The 21,895-nt window shown below is 37.3% G+C and overlaps 1 protein-coding gene across 4 annotated transcripts in view; it reads left to right on the plus strand.

The window, feature by feature from the left end:
* Positions 1 to 21,895, plus strand: part of Kcnip4 (potassium voltage-gated channel interacting protein 4) — a 1,037,063-nt gene that overhangs the window by 207,839 nt on the left and 807,329 nt on the right. The window contains exon 1 of one of the 4 annotated variants that reach the window (XM_075943598.1): positions 11,139 to 11,538. The exons of the other annotated variants lie outside the window; for them this stretch is intronic. Coding sequence (XP_075799713.1) covers positions 11,451 to 11,538 — 88 coding nt within the window. The 5' untranslated portion in view covers positions 11,139 to 11,450. Of the gene's footprint in view, positions 1 to 11,138; positions 11,539 to 21,895 lie in introns of those variants that run through there. 4 annotated transcript variants of the gene reach the window in all.

Here is a 21,895-nt window from a genome sequence, read left to right on the forward strand (position 1 = left end):
GGACAGAGGGAGGGAGAATCAGTTAAAAAAAATCAGGACATTTGCTTGATGTGGTACTGCCCATATAGATAAAGTAGGTGCCTTTAATGTGTTTTGTCATGGAACTTCGTGTGGCGTTACACCACAGACCGCATAATTTTCCTTTGGACTCAATGTTATGTTTCATTCAAAACATTTTAGATGTCTGGCTAATGGTTGAAACATGAAGCACTTTCCCATCTCCCACTTCCCTGGGAGGAGAGGAAGATAATTAAAGTCCGTAGCTCACCCCTTGCCTCCTGCTCATGGTGACTGTTGGCTGGGAGGTTTACATGGAGAGTGAGTGGGTCAACTGCAGACAGACTGAATATGAATTTACAAGTACATTTTAAAAGGCTTTTAGTACATTTTCTGCAGTGTGAACTCAACAGTGCATTTACCCTGCGAGAGAGTGTGTAGTATGCAAACTGCATTAGGAGGTTTTACTTTAGGGCACACAGTTACTGTCACTCTTGTCACAGGTTCGTTCCCTGACTGGTTTTCCTGGAGAAGGTCAGAGCCCTGCATTGTGATGCACCACCGTGGCAGGGTCTTGAATATTTAATCTAGCCACTCCGATGAGAAGGAGCTATGGCAGCAAGTTCCGGGGAAGCATATGCAGGAAGATCATCTTTAGACTGGTTCAGGACTGCTTCCTTAGGGCACCCTCAAGGACATCCAAGAGGCAGAAGAGGACTGGCAGCCCATTCTTTTCTTTCATGCCTGCTTAAAACCACATGTGAGAGAGTAAACTGAGACCCAAAGGATTTCAGGTCCTGCTTCTGTCTATAGCCTAGTATTTGGCTTTGTGCAATTCAAACAAAACAAAAACAAACAAACAAACAAAAGGTATAGTTAGGAAGCATGGTGCAAGTTGTGATTTGTGCTGGCATAGCCCTTTCCTTCCCAAAGTGTGTGCTCTTTCCTACAGTGGAATTTGAAAGCTGTGTGTGCCGACGGTGTTGCTGGTTGGCATAATTATGAAGGTAATTATTAGTTGCTGGCCTGGACTAGAATGTGGACTGCTATACCTGGTTTGGCTTTTGCTTTCTTTCTTAATGTTTAGAAATTGCCCTGCTGCATTAGTGAAGTTATAAAAGCTTCAATGAAAAACGGCACAAAAGGGGATTCTTACTGAAGGGAGCTATAACTGGGTGAGGACGCTGTCACTTAGTAAATAAATTTCTTTGATTACTTAATGTTTCTAATATTTCTAAATGTCCCCATGGAATGGTTTCTTTTTGTGTTTGTGAGTTTGGCAAATATTGTGTGTGTGTGTGTGTGTTTGTGTGTGTGCAGATAAACATGCTTGAGTTGGTGAATCTGTCAGGTACTCTGCCTTAAAAAGCTCCACCTTATTATTTGGGACAGGGTCTCCTGAACCTGGATCTAGGCTGACAGCCAGCCGTCTTAGAGATCCCTCTGTCTCTGAACCACAAAACACAGGGGTTATCTGACGTTTTATCCAGGGACTGAGATCTGAACTCAGCTAGAGCTCATACTTATCTTTCCAGCCTGAAAGCAACAACAACAACCAAAAAACAATAGTACGGAATAATCTAGAAAACATCCACCTTAGCTCCATTCTTATTTCTATGATAGGTTAGAGCAGTTCTCCAGTTTCATAGCTGCCATTTTAACTACTTTTTACATTTGTTTTTAATTTTAATCACCATTTTTTCTTATTGAAAAGAGACTCATTTATTTGTTTTATTTTAATAGTTTGAGGCAGTTCAATCTCAGATGGCAAATAGGGGTGCTGCTCTTTATTACTGAGATTATGCCAGCAGAACCATGTGGGGTACCAGGGATCGCTTGAAAGACTCTGTTGACGTTCAGTCTCAAATGCTTCTTCTGCAAGTCTGCCTCTGGTTGACCTTTAGCATTGTCCTTTCTTTAGAAATTCTCGGGATGTGCTTTTATATCATGAGAAACCTAACTGCCACACTTTGCTTGGTAAATAGAAACTTAGTAAATCTTGCAAATCAAGTCACCATCTATCTGTATTGGATGGGGTTTAAGCAGAGCTCAACCAATTTACTGTTCTTTCTAAGTATGTTTCTACTGTTTGCCTATATATTTTACGTATATAAAATACATTGTATAATATATGTGTGTGGAACATGTACATATAACATTCATACATATGCATATATGACTCAGGGTTGTACCTTCTCTGAGCTTGCTACCTCACAAGAGAATGAAGCAGAAACTGCCCTGCCTTGCCTTAAAAAAGGAAACAAAAATACATTGTGGAGTTTAGTTTACTCATGTTTTTTTTTTTTTTATTTCAGTAGTGCATGTGTCTATAACTCAACGTCAGCAAAGGCTAATCTTCAAATAATTAGTAGAGTGAGGAACACAAACAAATTGCTGAATCCTGAGCCTTACTGTTGTTTGAAACCATGGACCATTTTTACCAAAGTGAAATGCAGGCTTTTCAGTTTCTGTGGGTATATGCCATTTGAATAGAGTAGACAGCATCAGAGTTTGGGCACGGCTGATGACTTCTCTTGCGGCCAAGTGTCAAGAGATTGTTTGAAAGCTGCCTATTGGTTGCTTTTGATGTTAGCTTCCCACAAGGTCCCTTGATTCCTTAGAGTTTGTTTTGCAGTGGGAGGCTGATGATTCATTCCCAGTTCCTTACCTCAGACTCCCCATCCTGCTGCAGGTTTAGGGGGGATATCTTGTGAGTTAAAGGACTGTTATTGAGCCTTGCTTTGGTGATCTTCAGTTTGCACTGTGACTTTTCATCCCTTGCGAGTGACTGCTATAGGTCACCTTGCTGATCAAAATCATGTGGTTGATAAGAAATCAGGACAGAAGAAGTTAATAATTTTCCATACCCTATGTCAAGAAATTCCAAGTCCATATATTAAATATGGGACCCAAGAATTACAGGAATTTGGACATTTTTACTGTTTCTGAGATGGCCAGAATAGGTTAAAATTTTACATATTTGTGGAATATTGTTTTATATTTATAGACTTCCAGTAATCATATTTGTCAGGCTTGAGATCACATAGCTTCTTAATCATATAGTAACATGAATATGGGTTAAGTAAACAAACAGATTGGTGCTAACTCACCTGGTATGCTGGAGTCCCAGTTCCTTCCTCTGTATTGCCCAGCAAAGAAGGGAAACTAAATTTCCCATGAAGAAAATAATTGCTATATATTTCAACAGGTCTTGTTTTAAAACACAGCTTTGTGAAATAGCACATTCAGGGAGACGTTCAGGTCATCTGTCTTAACATCTAGATGTAAACTCTTTGAAAAGAACCTAGCTCTCAATCTACGGTAGCTCCTTAAGCCTTTCTTAGAAATTTCTCAGACTGACACTGAACGTCCTTTGCAGGTCCACATTGCCACCCTCCTTTGGGATGGGTGTGGCTCTTTAGCATCCTTTTAGGTTCTTTGTAAATAGAATTCATGCAGCTGTCTTATACTTGGGGCCCTCGGTCAGCAAAACACATCACCTTCTAGTTTCCATAGCAGCAATAGGAAGTCCTCAGACTTAACTAGGGGAGTGGTGGGGAGTTCCACTGAGGAAGACTCTGCTCTAGACATGTGTAGTTCAATGGTCTGCTTCTCCAAAGTAGATACTTTGCCATTAATGCTTTGGCTTCCCTGGAAACACTTATGTGGCAACAGTTGTTCCCCCTCCATAACACAATTCAAAAATATACTTCAACTTAATTTTGTAGATAGTGTTTCACGTCTTCAACCCTTAAGATTGTAGGTCTTTTGTTGGGAGAAGTTTGCTTGTTTATTCCGGTCTTTGGAATCTGAATTCTTACTCAGTACTTCTGTAAATCTGTTTATAGGTGAATATTTGTCTATATACTCTTGTTTTTAATATTAAGGTGAGGCAGAGATCTCATCTCTCCCAAAGATTGAATTTTTTTTGGGTGACCTTATATTATGGTAGATCCCTTTGCATGTGCTTTAGGTCCTACCTAGAATACCTTTTAGAGGATTTTGTCAATTTTGACCTAGGCTTGCTAAGGGACCCTTCCTTCCCTGGCAGGAGGTGACATTTTGATTTGTTTTATGCTCACAGAGCTGTCACTGAAGTTGATGTGAGCAGTCACAGTGTGTTGGTTTGCTCTTTGTTCACTGAAGTAGGTGAACAGCTATGTTTCCGGAATAGTAATGGACCTGGCATGGGGACATTCTTCTCTAACAGACAACAGTCTGCTTCTTTATCAAGACCCACTTTCAGAGTCTGTGACTTTGCCGCAAGGCTCTGTTCTGTTTCTCCTTGCAGCCCCATGGTGTGCTATTTTCACACCGCACATGTTTAATTTTGTAACTTGTGACAATTTGAAAAGCATAACAATATTCACTCCCACTGAGATACACAGAATACACCAAGATGTTGGAAAGGAAACAACACTGTGATATGAATCATACTGGAATTTCTACGTTTCTTCCTTCTTTGAGGAGAGAAGCTAACAGATTTTGTTTTCCATTCTAAAGAGCTATGGGGTGGGGTGGGGTGGGGTCACGTAGGTGTCTTTATGATTTTCTTTACTAGATTTGGCTTTCTCTGAAAGATTTAGTTAGAAAAAGTTATCCTCCAAATGATGTTAAGAGAAATACATCTTGAATAATGCCCATACCTTAAGCCTCCGTCACCCTGTAATTTACTGAGTAGGGCTTACAGCATAGAACCTTTTTTTCTTATTATATTATTTAAATAACATTATTTTTCATTTATTTTACATAACAATTTTTAATTTATATCATTCTCATCACATGGTGAGCTAGTGAGTGTGGTTTGCCTCCATATTAAATTTAGTTGTAACTACTACAAGGAATGTTAGTCGTCGCTCTAACTCTTGTTCGAAGTACTAAGTAGTAAGCCAAATAGTAAACCCTAAACTTCATGAGCTGTTGTGCAGTTCCCTCAAATTTCTTTGCTTATGACAAGAGGCTTTGGTGGAGAATTTCTGAGCCATTAAGGGCACATGCTCATTAATGGCCACAGACTCTTGATTTTTATATTATTGTTCATAGTGGTAATCCAAATGGGCTGATAATTATTTAATGGTTTTTGCTTTCATTTTATAATTTTCTGACATATGAAACTTATCTTCCTAATTATGTTTTGTATTTTGCTGAGAGTAAGATTAAACAACATGATTTTCCCTAAATACTCTCCAGTCATGTCTGTATATAGGCAATATGTTATTGCCATCTCTAGAGGAAGGGCTTATTATGCTGGGATCTGGGCTGTGAAGTGAAAAATAAATTATCACAGAAGGTCTATTTTGAGAGTTTTCACACAGAATGATTTGTAGGTGATGGACTGTCCAGTGACAACCTAAAACTGAACATGTAGATAAAGGACCTGTATTCACAATCTTGGTGACCATCCCTTTAATATGTGATAACTGCAATTATCTTTCCACTTAAGAAAATTTATCTAAACTATAGTACAGAATTGGATGACGGCAAGGAAAATCCATCTGTGTGGAGGATTATACATGAAATAAACAACCCTGGGAGTGGGAGAAATAGTCTTCAGAAGAGCTCACCAATTGGATAGTCAACACCAAATGTTCAGTTCTGAAAACATACACACAAGAAACATTATACACACTGAGTAGGTTGTACTTAGGAATACATATGTACATACATATATGCATAAAATAATAATAAATGAAAAGAGAGGTCATGAATTTGAAAGCGAACATAGAGGCATATCTGGGAGGTTTTGGAAGGAAAAAAGAGAAGAGGACAATGTATATTGTACACTCAAAAATAAGAGAAATAATGAAAATTACATTTAAAATTTTCTAGAAATCTGTGAAGAATACAATTGCTAGGTTTTCTGGCTTTGCAATTAGAATTCTAAGACACTACCATTTTGTTTTTCACTGTAGCTATGTCATCCTACAATACTGCTATCAGTGTCTGAACCGTTAAACTTGTCTGCATCCTGTCAACCTTGTTCTTGACTCAACTGTTCATACTAGCTATTTTAACAGAACTGTAATTTTATTTTACATTTTAAGTATATCAATGTGAAATCTATTTTAATGTGTTTATTATCACCTACACTGCCATTTTTGGAGAAGAAAATCTCTGTGTAGTTAGCTATATTCAAATTGGGTTTTGTGCTTTTACATGACTGAGTTTCAAAGTTTTAAAGACATTGTAGATATTAATTTTGTCAGGGATGTATATGACAAATGTTTAATTATGCTGTGTACTTGTCATTTTTCTGCTTATTGAAAATCTTTGAAAAGTGAAATGTTAAAGTTTCATCTAATTTTCCATTTCTCCTTTTAGAAGCCACATATTTGTTGTCAAGTTGAAGACTTCTTTGCCAGGTTGATTTTCCTAGTTATTTGAACTAGTTACTAAAGAGTTTTTCAATTTTTTTTTAAAATTAAAACCTTGTTTTACTTTGCTGCTGTCAGAGTAAGAATTATGTTTGCTACACCAGGCTGGCCTAGAACTATTTTGCCCTGGCTGCCTTTGAATGCAGAATCCATTTTCACTTTTCTGAGTGCTTGGATTTAAGGCATACACCAAGATGCCTGCCTTTCTGAAACCTGTATAATTTGCATATCTTGTTTATGATTAATTTTGCACTAATACATTTTGTGAGACGTAGGAATGTGATCTAAGTCCATTTTGCATATGGATGTTGATGTCTCCAAGGTCACTCTTTGCTACCCTAAAGGATTACTTTCTTTTGTTGAATACAAATTGCAGCTTTCTAAACAACTCAGTTGTTCAGAATTGCATGGCTCAAGTGGGTTTCCAGTTGTTCTGGTGCCAATCTTCCCACCAATCCCACGAGGTAAGGTATGTATATTTCTTAAAGAAATAGTTCATGCCACCAAGAATATCAAATTTATACTTTAGAGTTATTTATTTTATTTTTTTTTTTTGGTGTGTGTGTGTGTGTGTGTGTTTTACTTCTAGGTTCATGTGGAAATCTGTGAGTCCAAGAGTGATTATTTGAAAGTGGGGTTTGGAAGTAATTAGGTTCAGAAAGTGAGAGTTTAATCAATGGCATTAGTAATCTTAAAAAAGAGAAATGAAGGGAATGTGGCTAGAGCCTTCATGTAACAATTAGTGTCACTGTGAAAACAAGGTAAGCTAGAAACTGGAGCTTGCTCTCTGTCCCACCAGCAGATGCAGTGGAAAGTCCCCATTTCACAAAACAAAAAGAAAGGCTTCACCAAGACCCGAAGATGAAGGTGCTTTCTTCTAGGGACTTCTCATCCCTGCAATGGTCAGAAATAAACGTGTGTTGTTTAAGCCACCAAGTCTCCCTTGTATCTGTTATTGAAAACTTGATGAATACTATATAGACTCCTGTACTTTTGACATTTGAAAGGACTGTAATGGTAAATACCACTCTCACGAATATTTAAAAATAAACAAATTAATTAATAAAAGATACTCTTCCCTTCAGAGTAAATTTGAGCTACATCAGTTTAAAATGTATTCAAAGTAAAAAAATAAAAAAAAAAGAATTTACAGCTAGGTAAAAAAAAATGTATTCCAAGTAGAACCTATGTTTTACTTAATTTCAAAAGAGTCTTATTTCTTTTAATTTTCTTTTTTTATTTTTAAATTTTTGATTGGCATATATATGTATATGTATATATACACTTGTATGATGTGATGAGTTTATAACATAAAATCATAGAGTTAATATGCATTAATAAGTGATTCTACTTATTTATTCTAATAAGAGTATCTTAAATCAGCTCTCAGAAGTTTTGAAAATGAAGTCAAGGCCTTCGGTTACCAGGCTATGAAATATAACAGTAAAGCATTTTTCTTGTTCATCTGAAACTTTGTAACTGATCATTATTTCCTGTGATTCCTCGGCCTTTTGTAACCACTTCTACTTTTTGTGTGTATAAGTTTTATACATTTAGATTTCACATAAAGTAAGAATACATATTATTGGTCATTCTTTTTCCACTTTCATTTACATTAATATACTTCCAAGTTCATCCACATTGTCACAAATGACAAAATTTCCTTATTTTTAAGGTTGAATAGTTTTGTATTTTATGTGTACCAAATTTTACCCATTTACCCCTTGAAGGACACTTAAGTTTCTTTTACATCCATAAATTTTAGATGTGCTAAATGACCATATGAATACAATCTATTTGGGATATGTTAATTTCAATTCTTTTGTATGTAGGCCTGAAAGAAATTTTGACAAAGGTATAATATCACATAATACAGGAAATATATTCTCTTCAAAAAACAATACTGAAAACTATATCTATATATCTATATCTATATACCTATACCTATATCTATATCTATATACTTGTGTACAACAGTGAAATTTGCCCTTAATGTATGATTCAAAATGGATTAGAGATGAAAATTAAGATCTAAAATTAAAATACCTTAGAAGAAAATGTCTAAAAAAATAGTATGACTTTGGCTTGTATGATGATTTTTTTTTAAATAGGAACTCAAATTTGCAGAAAACAACAGGAAAAATATATCAAAATGTTGGCAAAATATATCAAAAATGTTGGCAAAGTAAAGAAACAGTTATGAGATGAGAAAGGAAAATTATGGGTTGGGAGAACTATGTACATCCAGTAAGAGACCACTATGCCCCAATACAAGATATTTGTATATCACAAGACCAAGTAAACATCCCAACTAAAAATGAGAAGGGCACTTGAATAGACATTTCTTTAGAAAGACTGGCATATGATCCAACAGTCTATGAAAAGCTTCTCAGCATCATAAGTCAACAAGAAAATGAAAATTGGAATCATATGAGCTTTATTACAATTGTTAGAATGTCTATAACCAAAATGAAAGACAGTGGATATTGATGAGAATGTGGAGGAATGGGAACATGAGCAGGAATTTTAGAAAAAAAATATGGGGTTTCCTAAAGAGCTGAAGTCAAAGAAGCATGTGCATTTTAATTTTATGCCATATCATTTCAACAGTTCATTTGGTGTGTCCCCTAATTATTTAAATCACAGTTAAGTCTCCATTAATTCTCTCTTTTTGATATCCTAAGTCAATAGACCAAACCCCATTGATTCTGTTCCCTTGAACATCCAGAAACAAACTACCTTTATTTCTACTGCAGGCTGTGCATGCCTCCATCATGTCTCTCCTGAACCACTGTGGTTACTCATCATTGGTATTCTGTCTCTCCTCCAGCTCATTGCAGGTCATCTTTACTTAGCAGACATATGAGACAACTTCCTTGCTCAGCTACTGGCTTGAAATGTTGTTGTCCTTGTCTTGTGCTTGCAAGCATCTCTTAGAAGTCTCTCCTGAATAAGTATACTTCAGTGAACACATGTGTCTTGCTCTCCTTTAAGAATGCGGACCTCATGCCCAGCTTAGGGTCCTTGCAACAAAGCTGTTCTCTCTACTTCATACACCCTTGACAGTTCATGCTTGACTCCTCATGTTTTATACACTGGGATCTCTTTTACATTTTTTTCTTTCCTATTTAGTCTACACATTTTTCTATCCTGCTACTCTAGTTTAGCAGTTACCCACTTGTGATATATTCTTGTTTACTGTTTGTTTATATCTTCCTTCCTGTTCTGAGGTATAAGGTACCATGGCATCAGTGTCTTTTTGTCTCACTACTGTGTTCCCAGTGCATGGAACCATGTCTGGCACAGAGAAAATGCTCAGTATAAACACAATAGAGAAATGCATAAGAGTGCTGTGCTTAACATCCTATTTTACCTTCCAACTAAAGAATAACACACACGTACATAATAATTTCAAAGCTAAAATAATGTTATTTGTATCATTATCCAATTATATATATATTATATAACAGAATATTTGTCTTTCGTGTGTCAAACATTGTCAGAGATGCCATATGTATAGAAGAAAATGTTAGAAGCATTTTGCTAGCTTGTATGCATAAGTGTAGTTTATTTTAAACCTGTTCATCTTAGTTTTAAAAATTCCTGGAAAGTGTGCTTCTTCATTAACCCATTGAAATAGGTACATCATTGAGACTATGGATTTGAGGTTAGAGTTGGAGAGGGGACAAGTTACCAATAAGTGTCTTTAAGCCTGAGATTTCACTTCCTCTTTTTATTGCTGTATAAGAACATCACCTGATGCATAGCATTGTTGAAAAATACTAGTTTCAAAGAGAACTGTTACATGTGTCAAAAACGGGGGTAGAGAGTCCTTTAAAATAAGGGGCTTGAATTTCCTTTATGTGCTAAACTTCATAGAGACAGCATGTATATTTATACGGAGTCAGTAAAAACAGGCAAAAGCCCTGAGAGTGTTAATTAAAAATATAAAGTCATCCGAGAAACTGCCCAAATCCATGAAGAATTCTGACCTAATGACACTTTCAAAGTCCCAAGCATCCGATTTTCTGGCACTATGACAAACTGCCTGTGCCGCATTACTCTAGGTACAAAGGTGCCCCGTGCAAAGAGAAGGCCCTAGGGATTGCTCTTCTAACTTAAATCAGTCCATAGGGAAATTACAAGTTGCATTTTAGCTTTTAAGAAGAAGACGCTGATGTAGTTCCTGTTTTTAGCACAATGCAGCAAGTTAACTTTGGGGTTCTATTGCCCCAGCGTATAGAACTTACCAACTGTGACTTCCGCGTTATTGGGTTTGAACGTGGATAATGATTTCTTCCGATTCCCAGATACCTGAGCCCGGACAGTGCAGAAATAATAGTGTTTGGGGTATGAGTTATTTTCTACCTTAGAGTTCATGGGCTTGAATATATCTCCGTAGCACAGCAATATTGCTTTTTTCATTGCTTTGGTCAGAATCGGCTTCTTCAAAGAGCTCCCCACCCCAACCCCTTCTAGGCTCTCTGAATATGATTACCACTGTGTACGGGGCCAGTCTGAGTTCTGGTCTCTAGCACTCTTTTCAATCTCCCCTTAATTATTTAGAAGCATTTTGGGCATTCCCGGATCCCGAGATTCCTCCCCAGTAGATCCTGTTTAGCAGGATCTCTTATTGGTGTCCCAAGGGCTTCGGGCTCCAGTGACCTGTCTTCTGTCTGCTCACCTGCTTACATGCTGATTCATTGATGAGCTGGCAACGCAGGCTCCGCCTCCCTCGGCATGGTCCTTGAGGTTAAATTGCTTCAGGAGAGATGATGCCGAGCTGCACCAGAGCTGGGTTACTACAAGTGTATAAAGCAGCAGCCTATCTGTTGCCACGGAAGAACTTGGTGACCGTCCTGAGAGGCAGCGCTTTCTCATTGCCCTGTTACTCTTGCATCCGCGCTGGCTGCTGTACCTTCTGACTCAGGCACTCACAGCTAATTCCCCAGGAGTTGTAAGGCAGCTTGATACATAAACTGAGACAGAAGTTTCCCCTCAGAAGCCGCCTTTTTTTTTTTTCCTTTTCTATTGGCAAAGACTACTGACGCTCCTCAGAGGAATACCTTGTTCCTTAAGATGAGTGGCTGTAGGAAACGGTGTAAACGTGAAATATTGAAATTTGCCCAGTACCTTCTCAGGCTATTAACAGGTTCTCTTCATACAGGTAATGACTTTTTTTTTTTTTTTTTTAAATCAAGGCTAGCAGAGCTTGGTAACGGAGTTGAACCGGAGTAGAAAAGGCTCACTATTTCTTTGTTGTGATTTTTCTTTTTCTACTGTTCTCAATAAAATGCAGTCTGAGCTTCCTTTTGCTAAAGACATGTGCTGTGCAGCTTTGGTTTGGGGAGGGGGGAGAACTGGATTGTCTGAATGTATCTTTTATGTTCTCCTGGCAGCGCCACTGTTAGCTGCGCCTGAGTCTAAGGAAACAGCGTCTGTGATTAAGGAAAGAAAGAAGGAAAGGGCACAGTTGTGTGAGGGGGATTGTCCTCCCTGCTGTTTGCTGCGGTTTATGGGAAGCGCATAAAAAAGCTACCCTCCCTGCCAGCAGTTAAAGATTCTCTACAACTCTTTGATCGTTATAATCCCTAGATTGTTTGCAGTATTTGATCTTGATGCGCGGCAGTGAAAGAGTTAAGGCCATTTCTTTGAGAATTCTGAGTTCCTTGCAAGATGTGAGCAAAATGTGCCAACAGATGAAGAGAAACGTGCTCAGGAGAGCCTTGATGTTTGTATCATTGCAGTGGATTTCAGTGTTTAAACATTGACATAATTGCAATGGAAACTTTACTTTCAATCTCAATGCCGGTAGCAAGAAAATATTTTTTAAGGCGTTATAAAATGGTGAGACCAAACCAGTAGATGTGCTGCCAGTGCAATTCTTGAGCGCTGTCCGTATCTTAGAGCCAGGCAGGACCAAAATTAGTCCCCACTGATGACAGATACTGTTAATGGACCATCAAACAAACCTGTCTTAATATAATACTACACCTGGGTTCCAGCCGTCGGGAACTATCCGAGTGTAGTGTTTTTCAAATCTGAATAATGAGGGAAAACAGTTAAATAAAGAAACCCAGACGGTGTACTATAAGGTTAAGAGATGAATTTGATCCATATTTTGTCCAGAGAAGAGAGAGGTGGTATGTTTGTTAACACACCTGCTTATATGACGGCATTGGAAGTCAAAGAGTTCCAGTAAATCTTCTTGGGTATTAAAAATGTCTTAATATTCTAATGTTCACATCCCACTAATACCCATATGCTAATTTAACCAGTGCACGATGTGTAGAATTTCAATTATGAAATAATGATGGAAAGCCTGTATCTAACTTTTTCATCTCGGAGTTTTGTTGCTTTTCTACCAAATCTTCACATTTCCAGTGTAAACAGTTATTTGGATCGATATGGCCTTATTGGTATTTATTTCTTTGCTGCATACGTACTGCTAAGGCAGTGTGTTATTTAAGAAACCATGGCTTGGTCACTACGGTTTCATACCTGTTGTATGATCTTGGTGTGTGTTTAGAGAAACTGTATACAATAGGAAGCTCCCAGTAGCTGTTTCTTTCTCGTTGAGTGCAGATGCTGCCTTGTGTCCTGTTTGTTTATTCTGTTTGTATAACAGTTTTCTTGAACTTTTTGATTTCAAAGATCCTTATGGCAATGACAATAGTTGTGAAGTTGTAAAGCATAGATATTAACACTAAATACAGTCAGCATACAGGTTATCTAGTGGCAATGCGGGAAGCTAGTGTAGAAGCAGTATTTTAAAACCTATTGATTGCACATTTGGAAGTCAGGGTAGGTGGTAGCAGTTTCCTCGTCCTGAAGTACAGGCCACCACATATCTGTGCACTTGAAGAAAGAGGAGCCCAATGTTATTATCAAGTAGTAAGCTAGATTGTTGTCCTCAGAAATGAGCTTATGACAATTTGGTTCTGGCATTGTTTTTGTCTTTTCAGGCATAGTAACAAATTTGAAATCCAGCTGAGTTCTTCATAACTGTTCGGAATTCTGCTCACAAAGGCCAATGTATGCATTTACTAGTATCTGTGATAATATACTCTGTTCATATTGCAGATTCTAATGCAAAATTCATTAGAACACTTTTGGGTCCCTCAGCTTGTAATTAATGAAGAAGTAGGGAGCAGGGCTGAATCAGTTTTAAAATTTTGCTTTAAAGTTAGATGTGGAAGAAGTTGCTAATTGCATCCAGAACAATCAGCATATGTCTTTGTAGTTATCAAAATTTTAAAATGATATGAGCATTCATTAGCTGCCTTTTTGCTTCTGATCATAAAATCTCTTATCCTTAGTTCCTCACTTGACATTATTGGAGGAAGCAGTAATGTTCTTTTTACATTTAAGAAGGTTAATTCAGAAATACCAGGTTTGTATTTTTTGCCAATTGCTTCTCGTTTGTTACCAAATATATACAGAAAATTCACTGCAAAGATTTATAAACATGAATGACGTTTTGACGTGTCTTATTAGTGATATCACCAGTGAGAGGAGAACAATTTCCTGAGCTGACAACTTCTCATGTAAGTCTGACGGTCTCTAGGATTACATATGTATGAATAAATAAATTAAATGGTTTTTCTAAAACAATTTTATGTGAGAGAATACTGATTTAAATGTAAGTTTTCTTCAGACAAGATAATACCCATGGATGGTGATGGTGCACCTCTTTAGTCCCAGCACTAGAGAGGCAGAGACAGGCAGATCTCTGTGAGCTTTAGGCCAGTCTGATCTACAGAGTGAGCTCCAGGACAGCAGGGTCTACATAGAGAAACCCTATCTCAAAACAAAGCAACACAAAAAAAAACAACGACAAAAAATCAAAACAAAAAATAGTAACTTTTCCCAAACTTGTGAAGTATATTCTTTTTCATGTTAAACCACTTCTCAAAGAGTGATTTCAACATGAGCAAAGTGGATCCCAGGCTAGGCTGAGTTAAAAAAAGTGAGGCCTTAATTCAAAACTAAACACACAAATGAATATTGTCAAAGCACATATGCTGGCTTTACTTTAAAATGTAAAATTTTAAGAGTTTCCTTTAGTATAAATAATTAAATATGGACATTGGTGCACAAGTAATACAAGTTAGTTACTTCCAGGATAGAAGAGCAAGATTTTTTTCATTGATTTAATTGTGCTATACATTTTTCTCTAATCTACTCACCGCCTCTTCCCTCCCCTTGAGGAGCAAGACTTAATGCAGGGTCAATTATCTTATTTCCTAGTTTGATACGTTGCTTCTTGATATACTACATCAGATTTAAGTCCAAATGGGGCTTCTGCTACACAAGATATCCTACTATATCTAAACCAATGGGAAAGCGTTATAAAGGTGAGCCTAGTCATTTGAGGCTTCTATCAATGGATAATGTGGGCATCAGTGCTCTATTTTACGAATGTTTCTGCCATTACAAAAATGTGTGATGATACTATAGATTCAAATTTTCAACTGCTTCTCCTTCAGTTTTTTTTACTTGAAGGTTATTTTGACACTACTCAAAAATTGCCTATATCTTGTTCTTGAAAAAGCAAGACCTAGACACATTTTCCTATTAGGAGCTATTAGCTAAACATATGTTTGAGGTAGATATTGCTTGGAGCTTTTTGCAGAATTTAGGTCTACAAGCTATAGGTAGGTTAAAGTTCAATCCTTCACTTAAGAGTAGTAAAAATGATATAAGTAGAAAAGTCTATTAAGCTTTCAGTTGTTGTTTAACTAATGCATTAAAGTATTTCAGACTTAATGAAATTATATTATTAAAAGCTGAGGTAAGAATCCATCTTATTCCATAAAGAACTTTACCCTAGGAAGAGGGTGGGTGAGAATGGAAGGAAAAAAGAGAGAATAAATCCATATATGTAGACAGAGTACATCTTTGGCTTTGAAATTTGAGTAAGAGACTTTTATGCCTTACATAATATTATTGAGTTCTTGTGGACCAAGCCTCACTAAGCTAATCATGTACAGATTTAAATACTTGAATGTTATATTTAAAATCACGAAGAGAAGTAAAAGCTATTAGCAAAAACTGAGAAATGACAAAATTGCTCCCTGGCCAAGCACCCTTCTTTTTCTATAGCCTCTTTTTCTCCCTTCAAGGTCATAAATTATACATTATTTATTGCATTCTCCAACTTTCTTGATATCTCTCCTCCATCTAAAGGCATTATATAATTAAAAACTGATAAACTCAAAAACATATTCTAATAAAGAGATAGGACTTTCTATTTTCCCGACCATGTGGTCCTGGCAAATAAAATATGCTATTTGTAATCTCTTTATCTGTCAGTTTAGAAATTCCACTATTTTGTCTTACTTTTAAATTAATCCCTTTTACTTTTTGGTTAAATTTTTTATAAGTCAACTCTCTATTTTATAAATGCATACAAAATGGAACCATTGTTTGTATTGTTATTTATTTATTATTGTTTGTCATATTGCTACCTTCCTTTGCATGGGTGTGTGTTTCTGTGTGTTCTTCCTGCTGCTGAATCTTGATCTTACATAAGAACCACAGGATGGTATTTATACCTGATCGTCAATGAGTGTAGGGAACTTTGTTTCTTTTTCTGGGAAGAGTTTACATTTTAAACTTTATGAAAATAATTATTTCTCCTGTGTAACTTCTCATACAGAAGTTACTGGGAATGGGGGAGTGGGGCTCTTGCTTAAGATTTTGCAAATCTTCCTTGAAGTCAGTCTGCTTGTGGTCTCTTTGATCCCAGCAGACACATCAGCAGCAAGTTTGGGTTACCGCTTGCATTTGAATTCACAAAAAAAAAATCTTTGTTAGTGCATCCTTTCTCTTTGTTTTCTTTTGTCTTTTTCCTATAATTAGGATATCAGGTAAGCCCAGGGAGGGCTTAAATACTCTTCTTTATAGATAGAAGACTGATTTTTATCACCATGACAATTTCAGAATGATGGGAAGTCTGATCACATAGTCTTAGACATGATTAATTTAAAACTCCTTTGTGGACTAATTGACTAAATTAATCAATACGTTCCACAAGGTCTGAAGGGAAGAACTAAATACTCATAAGAAGAAATGCTTTTGCCACTGCTGCTTAAGGGAGTCAGAGGTCCCATATCACTAATGGCAGAAATGCATTCCAGGGCCTTATTTACATACTCAGAGAAGCACTCAGGAGCCACAATACATTGAGACCATTGAACTGATTGTGCAGGCATCACCATCGTGTGTATCAGTTCTGTGTCTAGCTGGCGAGAGATCTTACACTCTGGAAAGGGACTTTATCAAATGAATTTAAATATGGGCAGAATATAAGGAACTGGTCAAGACCATGCCTTCTCTGAGGCTGTAGAAAAATATACAAAAGGGAAAAGCTGTTTCTGAAACCTGTAAAGAGAAACTGCAGAGAATCGTTGAATAGCAGCTGAAATTCAGAAGAGATGACCCCTATCTACAAGGATCAGGTAGGCAGGAGATAGTCCAATGTAAATCTCTGTTTCTTTCTGCTTTCAAACTTTCTGCCAGCAGACTCTGAGTGTGTTATCAGCTTCCTGTTACTGCAACAGAAACCCAAGGCAGTAAACTTTAAAGAAAGTGTGAATTCGGCTCATCAGTCTGAAGGTCTGGGCCCGTGTAGTGTTGGTTTCCTTCATTCAGTATCTACAGTAAAGCAGAACATCATGGCATAAACAGGTGGTGCACCAAAACTCCTCCCCTTATTTCTGGGAAGTGGGAGAGGGAAAAAGGGACTGGGGTCCCATTTCCCCCTCCAAGGACATGCCAGGAAAAAAAGGGGGCATTTGAGAGATATTCCAGGTCCACACTTTAAAAATTCTACATTACTGATACAGGTGGGATAGCTACTCTAAGCAAGAGAAATACATGTCTGTCTGTATTAATTTGCCTACACCCAGAACCCTATAGCAGCTTTCTTTGCTTAACATGACTAACAGTGGGCATGCTATTCCCCCTCCAAAGGGGTAGTGCAATGAACAGAAGCAAGTTGATCATATCCCCGGAGACTCATAAGATACCTGTATATCAACCACAGCCTCTATTATCATTGTTTATCTTTTATTTGGACCAAAGCAGACTCTGTTTACCGAGAGGATATTACTGTAATCAGTCAAACTCGGTGATGCCAAAAGATAACATGATGTGTGTTTTGTAGCAGATGGTATCACAACACTGTGAGACTGAAATACGGTTTGTTTCTTCTGTGCAAATGTATGGGATTTCCTTGCTAATGTACATTTTTCTCTAAACTTTTCTGTCAGCAGGGGGTCTATTTGTGAGCTCATGATTAGTGGGTGTCTGAGTTCTGAGGAGCTGCCATTTATTGTAGAAGGAAGAAAAGTCCAAATAACTACTGTAGAATTTGTCAGCATTAATGTAATTTTTATAGTAGAAGCTAAATGACTTTACAAACAAATAGTTTGATCAAGACTTGCAGAGTATCTATATCATAATGCCCATTCTCCTGCCTGAAAGAAATATTTCAGTAATACAAGGGTATTTAAAGACATTATTTTTGGAGGACTGGTGTTTATCTTGGTGTTTTTAAAGGACAGTGGCTACAGCTCAGCCCATGATAAGCGTTTAGTAATGTCTGTGAGAGTGAGTCCTTTGTTACTGTTTAAGGAGAGCTGAATCAATGGCCATGATTATGGTTAGATGTGCTAAGGTTTTGTTAGGGGAGTCACCCCATCCAAAGGGTTCCATTACTTGATCCCTTCCTTTATATGTCTGGATCAATATTAGTACTCCTTTCTTCTACTGTTTATAATTATAATCTCTAAAATATATTTATTTATTGGCATGTACACTGTGTGTGTGTGTGTGTGTGTGTGTGTGTGTGTGAGAGAGAGAGAGAGAGAGAGAGAGAGAGAGAGAGAGAGAGAGAGAGAGAGAGAGAGAGAATGTGGCCATGCACCTGCTATAGCTCATATGCAGAAGTCAAAGGAGAGTCCTTTGTAGTCTGGTCTTTCCTTCTTTGAGGTCCATCTCTTGTTTCTCCAGCTGTACTGTATATGGCAAACTCGCTGGGTCACAAGTTTCTGAGTGATCCTCTTGTCTCTGTCTCTCATTTCGCCATTAACGGTAGGAATGCAGATGTTCACCAGCCCATCTGACTTTCACATGGGTTCTGGGAATGGAGGTTATTTTGTCAGGTCTGTGGTGTAAGAGTTTTTTTTTTTTTAACCTAGTGCTTTATCATAGTCTTAATGACAAGAAAATATTTTATCATGGTAGAAAAATTATATGTTTAATCCAAAAAATGTGTTTCAGGAGAGCTTCTCTCCACTAAATCCTTACCTGCTGCAGGGTAGCAGGACACACAGTGTAAAGGTGAACAGCCTTGGACTGCTGCTCTAGCATGGGCCCTTATCACAGCTGTGATATCACTCCACTTCTGTAAGCAGAGGCTCCTCAGGGAGAGAACAAGAATATCTCTTACATATTTCTGTTGCCAGACAGCATCCAACAAGTACTTGCTTGGGTCATTATTATTATTGATATAGCACCTATATGCTAGCCTGTTTGTTTTATTCAAATTAAAATTTCAGGAATGAAAACTGAATGCTTAATCATGATTTTGCTCCTAGTAGTTTGGAGTAAACACAAAAAAGTTGTATAAATGGCAGTAATTTTTAAACTCCTTGGCTTTTTATTTTAGTAGTAACTATTATCCCCATTTATTCATTTAAGTGAGATGTATTAAATGTGTATTAGGAGCTGAGCCTTGTGTCTTTGTGCGTTAACTTCTTCATGGTTCCCAACTGCCCGGCTTTGCTTTGTGAATACAGCAAGTAAGTAAGGGGCAGTCAATGGGGCAGTTAATGTTCAGTTAGCCCTGCAGCATTTGCTATGATTTCAGAAGAGAGCTTTCTCTTGTTTTCACCAAGGGTAGTCAAGGATAGCGGAGAGCCAAGAACATGAGAAAGAGGGTGAAGAAAAATGCATCAAACCAAGACAAGGAGCCAGCAGCTGAAATTATTTGCAGGTTAAGAATTCGCACCTGATCTGATTGCTGTACAAATTCCCAGTCAAGTCCAACAAACGGTCCTATTTTCTAGGTGGAGAGAAACTGTGGCATTTTTTTTCTTTTCTTTTTTTTTTTTTTTGCATGGTCAGGTACTGAAGGTCACATTTTATCAGTTAAACACCTGCTCAGAGCTCATTTATCTTCCCCCGGAAGATATTATCCTCCCCTTCACTCTGAAGAATTTGCTGATTTAATTCCTTTTTGAGCTCTCCTAGCACAAGTCTTTCCATATGATTCTGCATTTAATTACTCATCAACACTGCGTTATTAAACAGAGTCAGGTGTTCATGTCAGGGCTCAAGGAGCTCGGCATCTTCTGAGAGACAGACATACAATTCGATTCCTCTTCTCCAACATAGCATCATATTTACTGTACAGTAGTAAGGAAAGCACATGCACCATTCTTCACAGTGTTAGGGGAGGATACCACAGTAAATCTTATATGTCGGTGTCTGTATAATTTAATGTGGCCGTTTCTGATTCACATTATTGGATGGAAGCCACACCAGGGAGTATTTTGCATAAAAACTAGTCCAAGTTGTGAAATTCTACCATGTACCAGGCATGGTATATAAATCCAGATTTGTCTGGATCCAAACTATGTGTTTCATTATGAATTCCCCCTGGTGAAATTCAAACTCACTCTGAAGAGCTATGTCAAAGCTTTAATTATTGGCTCCAAGATCTGGTGTCATTTCCTGATCAGCCAATCCAATCCAGCCAACGCATTTATATCAGCTTCAGAGATTTCCTTTACAGAGAGGGCACTGAATAGTGCCCTTGAAAGAGGAGAGACCTCTTAACAGTCAGGGCAGAAAATAGACACAGATTAAAAATTACACAGATAAACTTGGGCATGTGTGCAAGTACACACACAGACATAGACACACCACACATACGCACAAAGACATAGACACACCACACATAAACACGCATACACACACACACACACACACACACACACACACACACACCCCATTCCACCTTTCCATGAAATAATACACCCTAAATCCTTCAAATTATTCACAATTGTCTTTAAAGATGGCAGAAGTTTTGACAGTCATGTCTGATTTATTTGTTTATAACCAGTGCCGGAGCCACCTCTAACACAGGGCTAATGTTATCACATACTCATTTCATGTTTGCCAAATGACAAACCACCACTGCACTTTAGGGAGTAAATCCACACCAGCTTTCACTTCAGTCTCTCTGCATGTTTCTCCAAAGGCTGGCAGCATTGTGGCTGCTGCCTCTATCATGTCTTCTGATCTTGAGCACTTGAGCTCCTCACTCGAATAGCTGCTTAGGTTTCACACATTTTTTTCTTTTTAATTTCTATCCAGTGTATCTTCTTGTTATAGAACTTCTTGGGGAAAACTCAGAGCATTGAAAGCTGCTCCATTTCTATTTGAAAGCAAAGGAGGAATAACACCATAGTTTTACATGTGTGTAGAGCTGTATACTTGTCCATTTATTTTAAAAATCATACATAAAACATGAGTTATGTATTGTGTATGTTTTTTATTTCTAGTTTGACTTGTACATATAGTTGGATTTTAATATCTTAATATAGTTAAACAGATATGTACATACCTATATGTATAACAAAAATTAGTATAATAAAATAGATATCAGAGAAGGAATGAACATTGTGGAATAAGCTAGGTGTGCTGGCACATGCCTGTGATCCTAGCACTTGAAAGCTAGAAACAGAAGGATCAGGTCAAGGTCTAAAGCTACTACATAGGAAGTTTGATGCCAGCCCGAGCTATGGAGGACTCCTTTAAATGTATAAGTAAGCAAACAAAATCCCCCAAATAGAGTAGAAACATTTCTGTTCTTTCAATCCTCATGTGTAAAATAATTCTTAAAACACAAAAGATGCTTTCTTTTATTATTGTATTGTATTGTAACCTTAAGGGATTTGTCAGAAAATAAAAATAAAAATTGCTATTTGTCGTTTATGTGATTTTCACTCTTTTTTTCTTCTTGAGTTAGTTTTTCACAGATAGTCTTGCCTCAAATTTTCAGTCCTCTTAATCCTTAGTTTAGTGATTACAAACTAAATTTATTAAGCTTTGAATTTGTTTGCTTTTTCCTCTGCTGTTTACTTTTCATTGTGAAGTTATAAATTCCCTTGCTTAGTATTTTTGCTCTCACAATGGGAGATTTCATTTTTTCAGGTCACTTGGTTAGAATAAGGCTCCTTAGAAATCAGTCATGTTCGTCTTCCATACTATGACAAAATGCATAGAGCCAGTTTTATTTATGGGTGACACATAAAAGAGTATTCAACTGTCTTATTGCCTGAGCCAAACTAAAGTCAAAGGGATTCCAAAACTATGAAGCCAGTTCTATAGAAAAGCTTTTATAACTGTAAAGATCAATTTTATTCTGTGTCTACTATGGTTTACCTCAGGGAAATGATACTGCCAGCTCTGGGTCTTGCTATCAAATGCATGCAAACATACCTTCCAAT

This window comes from Microtus pennsylvanicus, chromosome 12 (genome assembly GCF_037038515.1).
Source record: "Microtus pennsylvanicus isolate mMicPen1 chromosome 12, mMicPen1.hap1, whole genome shotgun sequence".
In the NCBI taxonomy this organism is placed as follows: Eukaryota; Metazoa; Chordata; class Mammalia; order Rodentia; family Cricetidae; genus Microtus; species Microtus pennsylvanicus.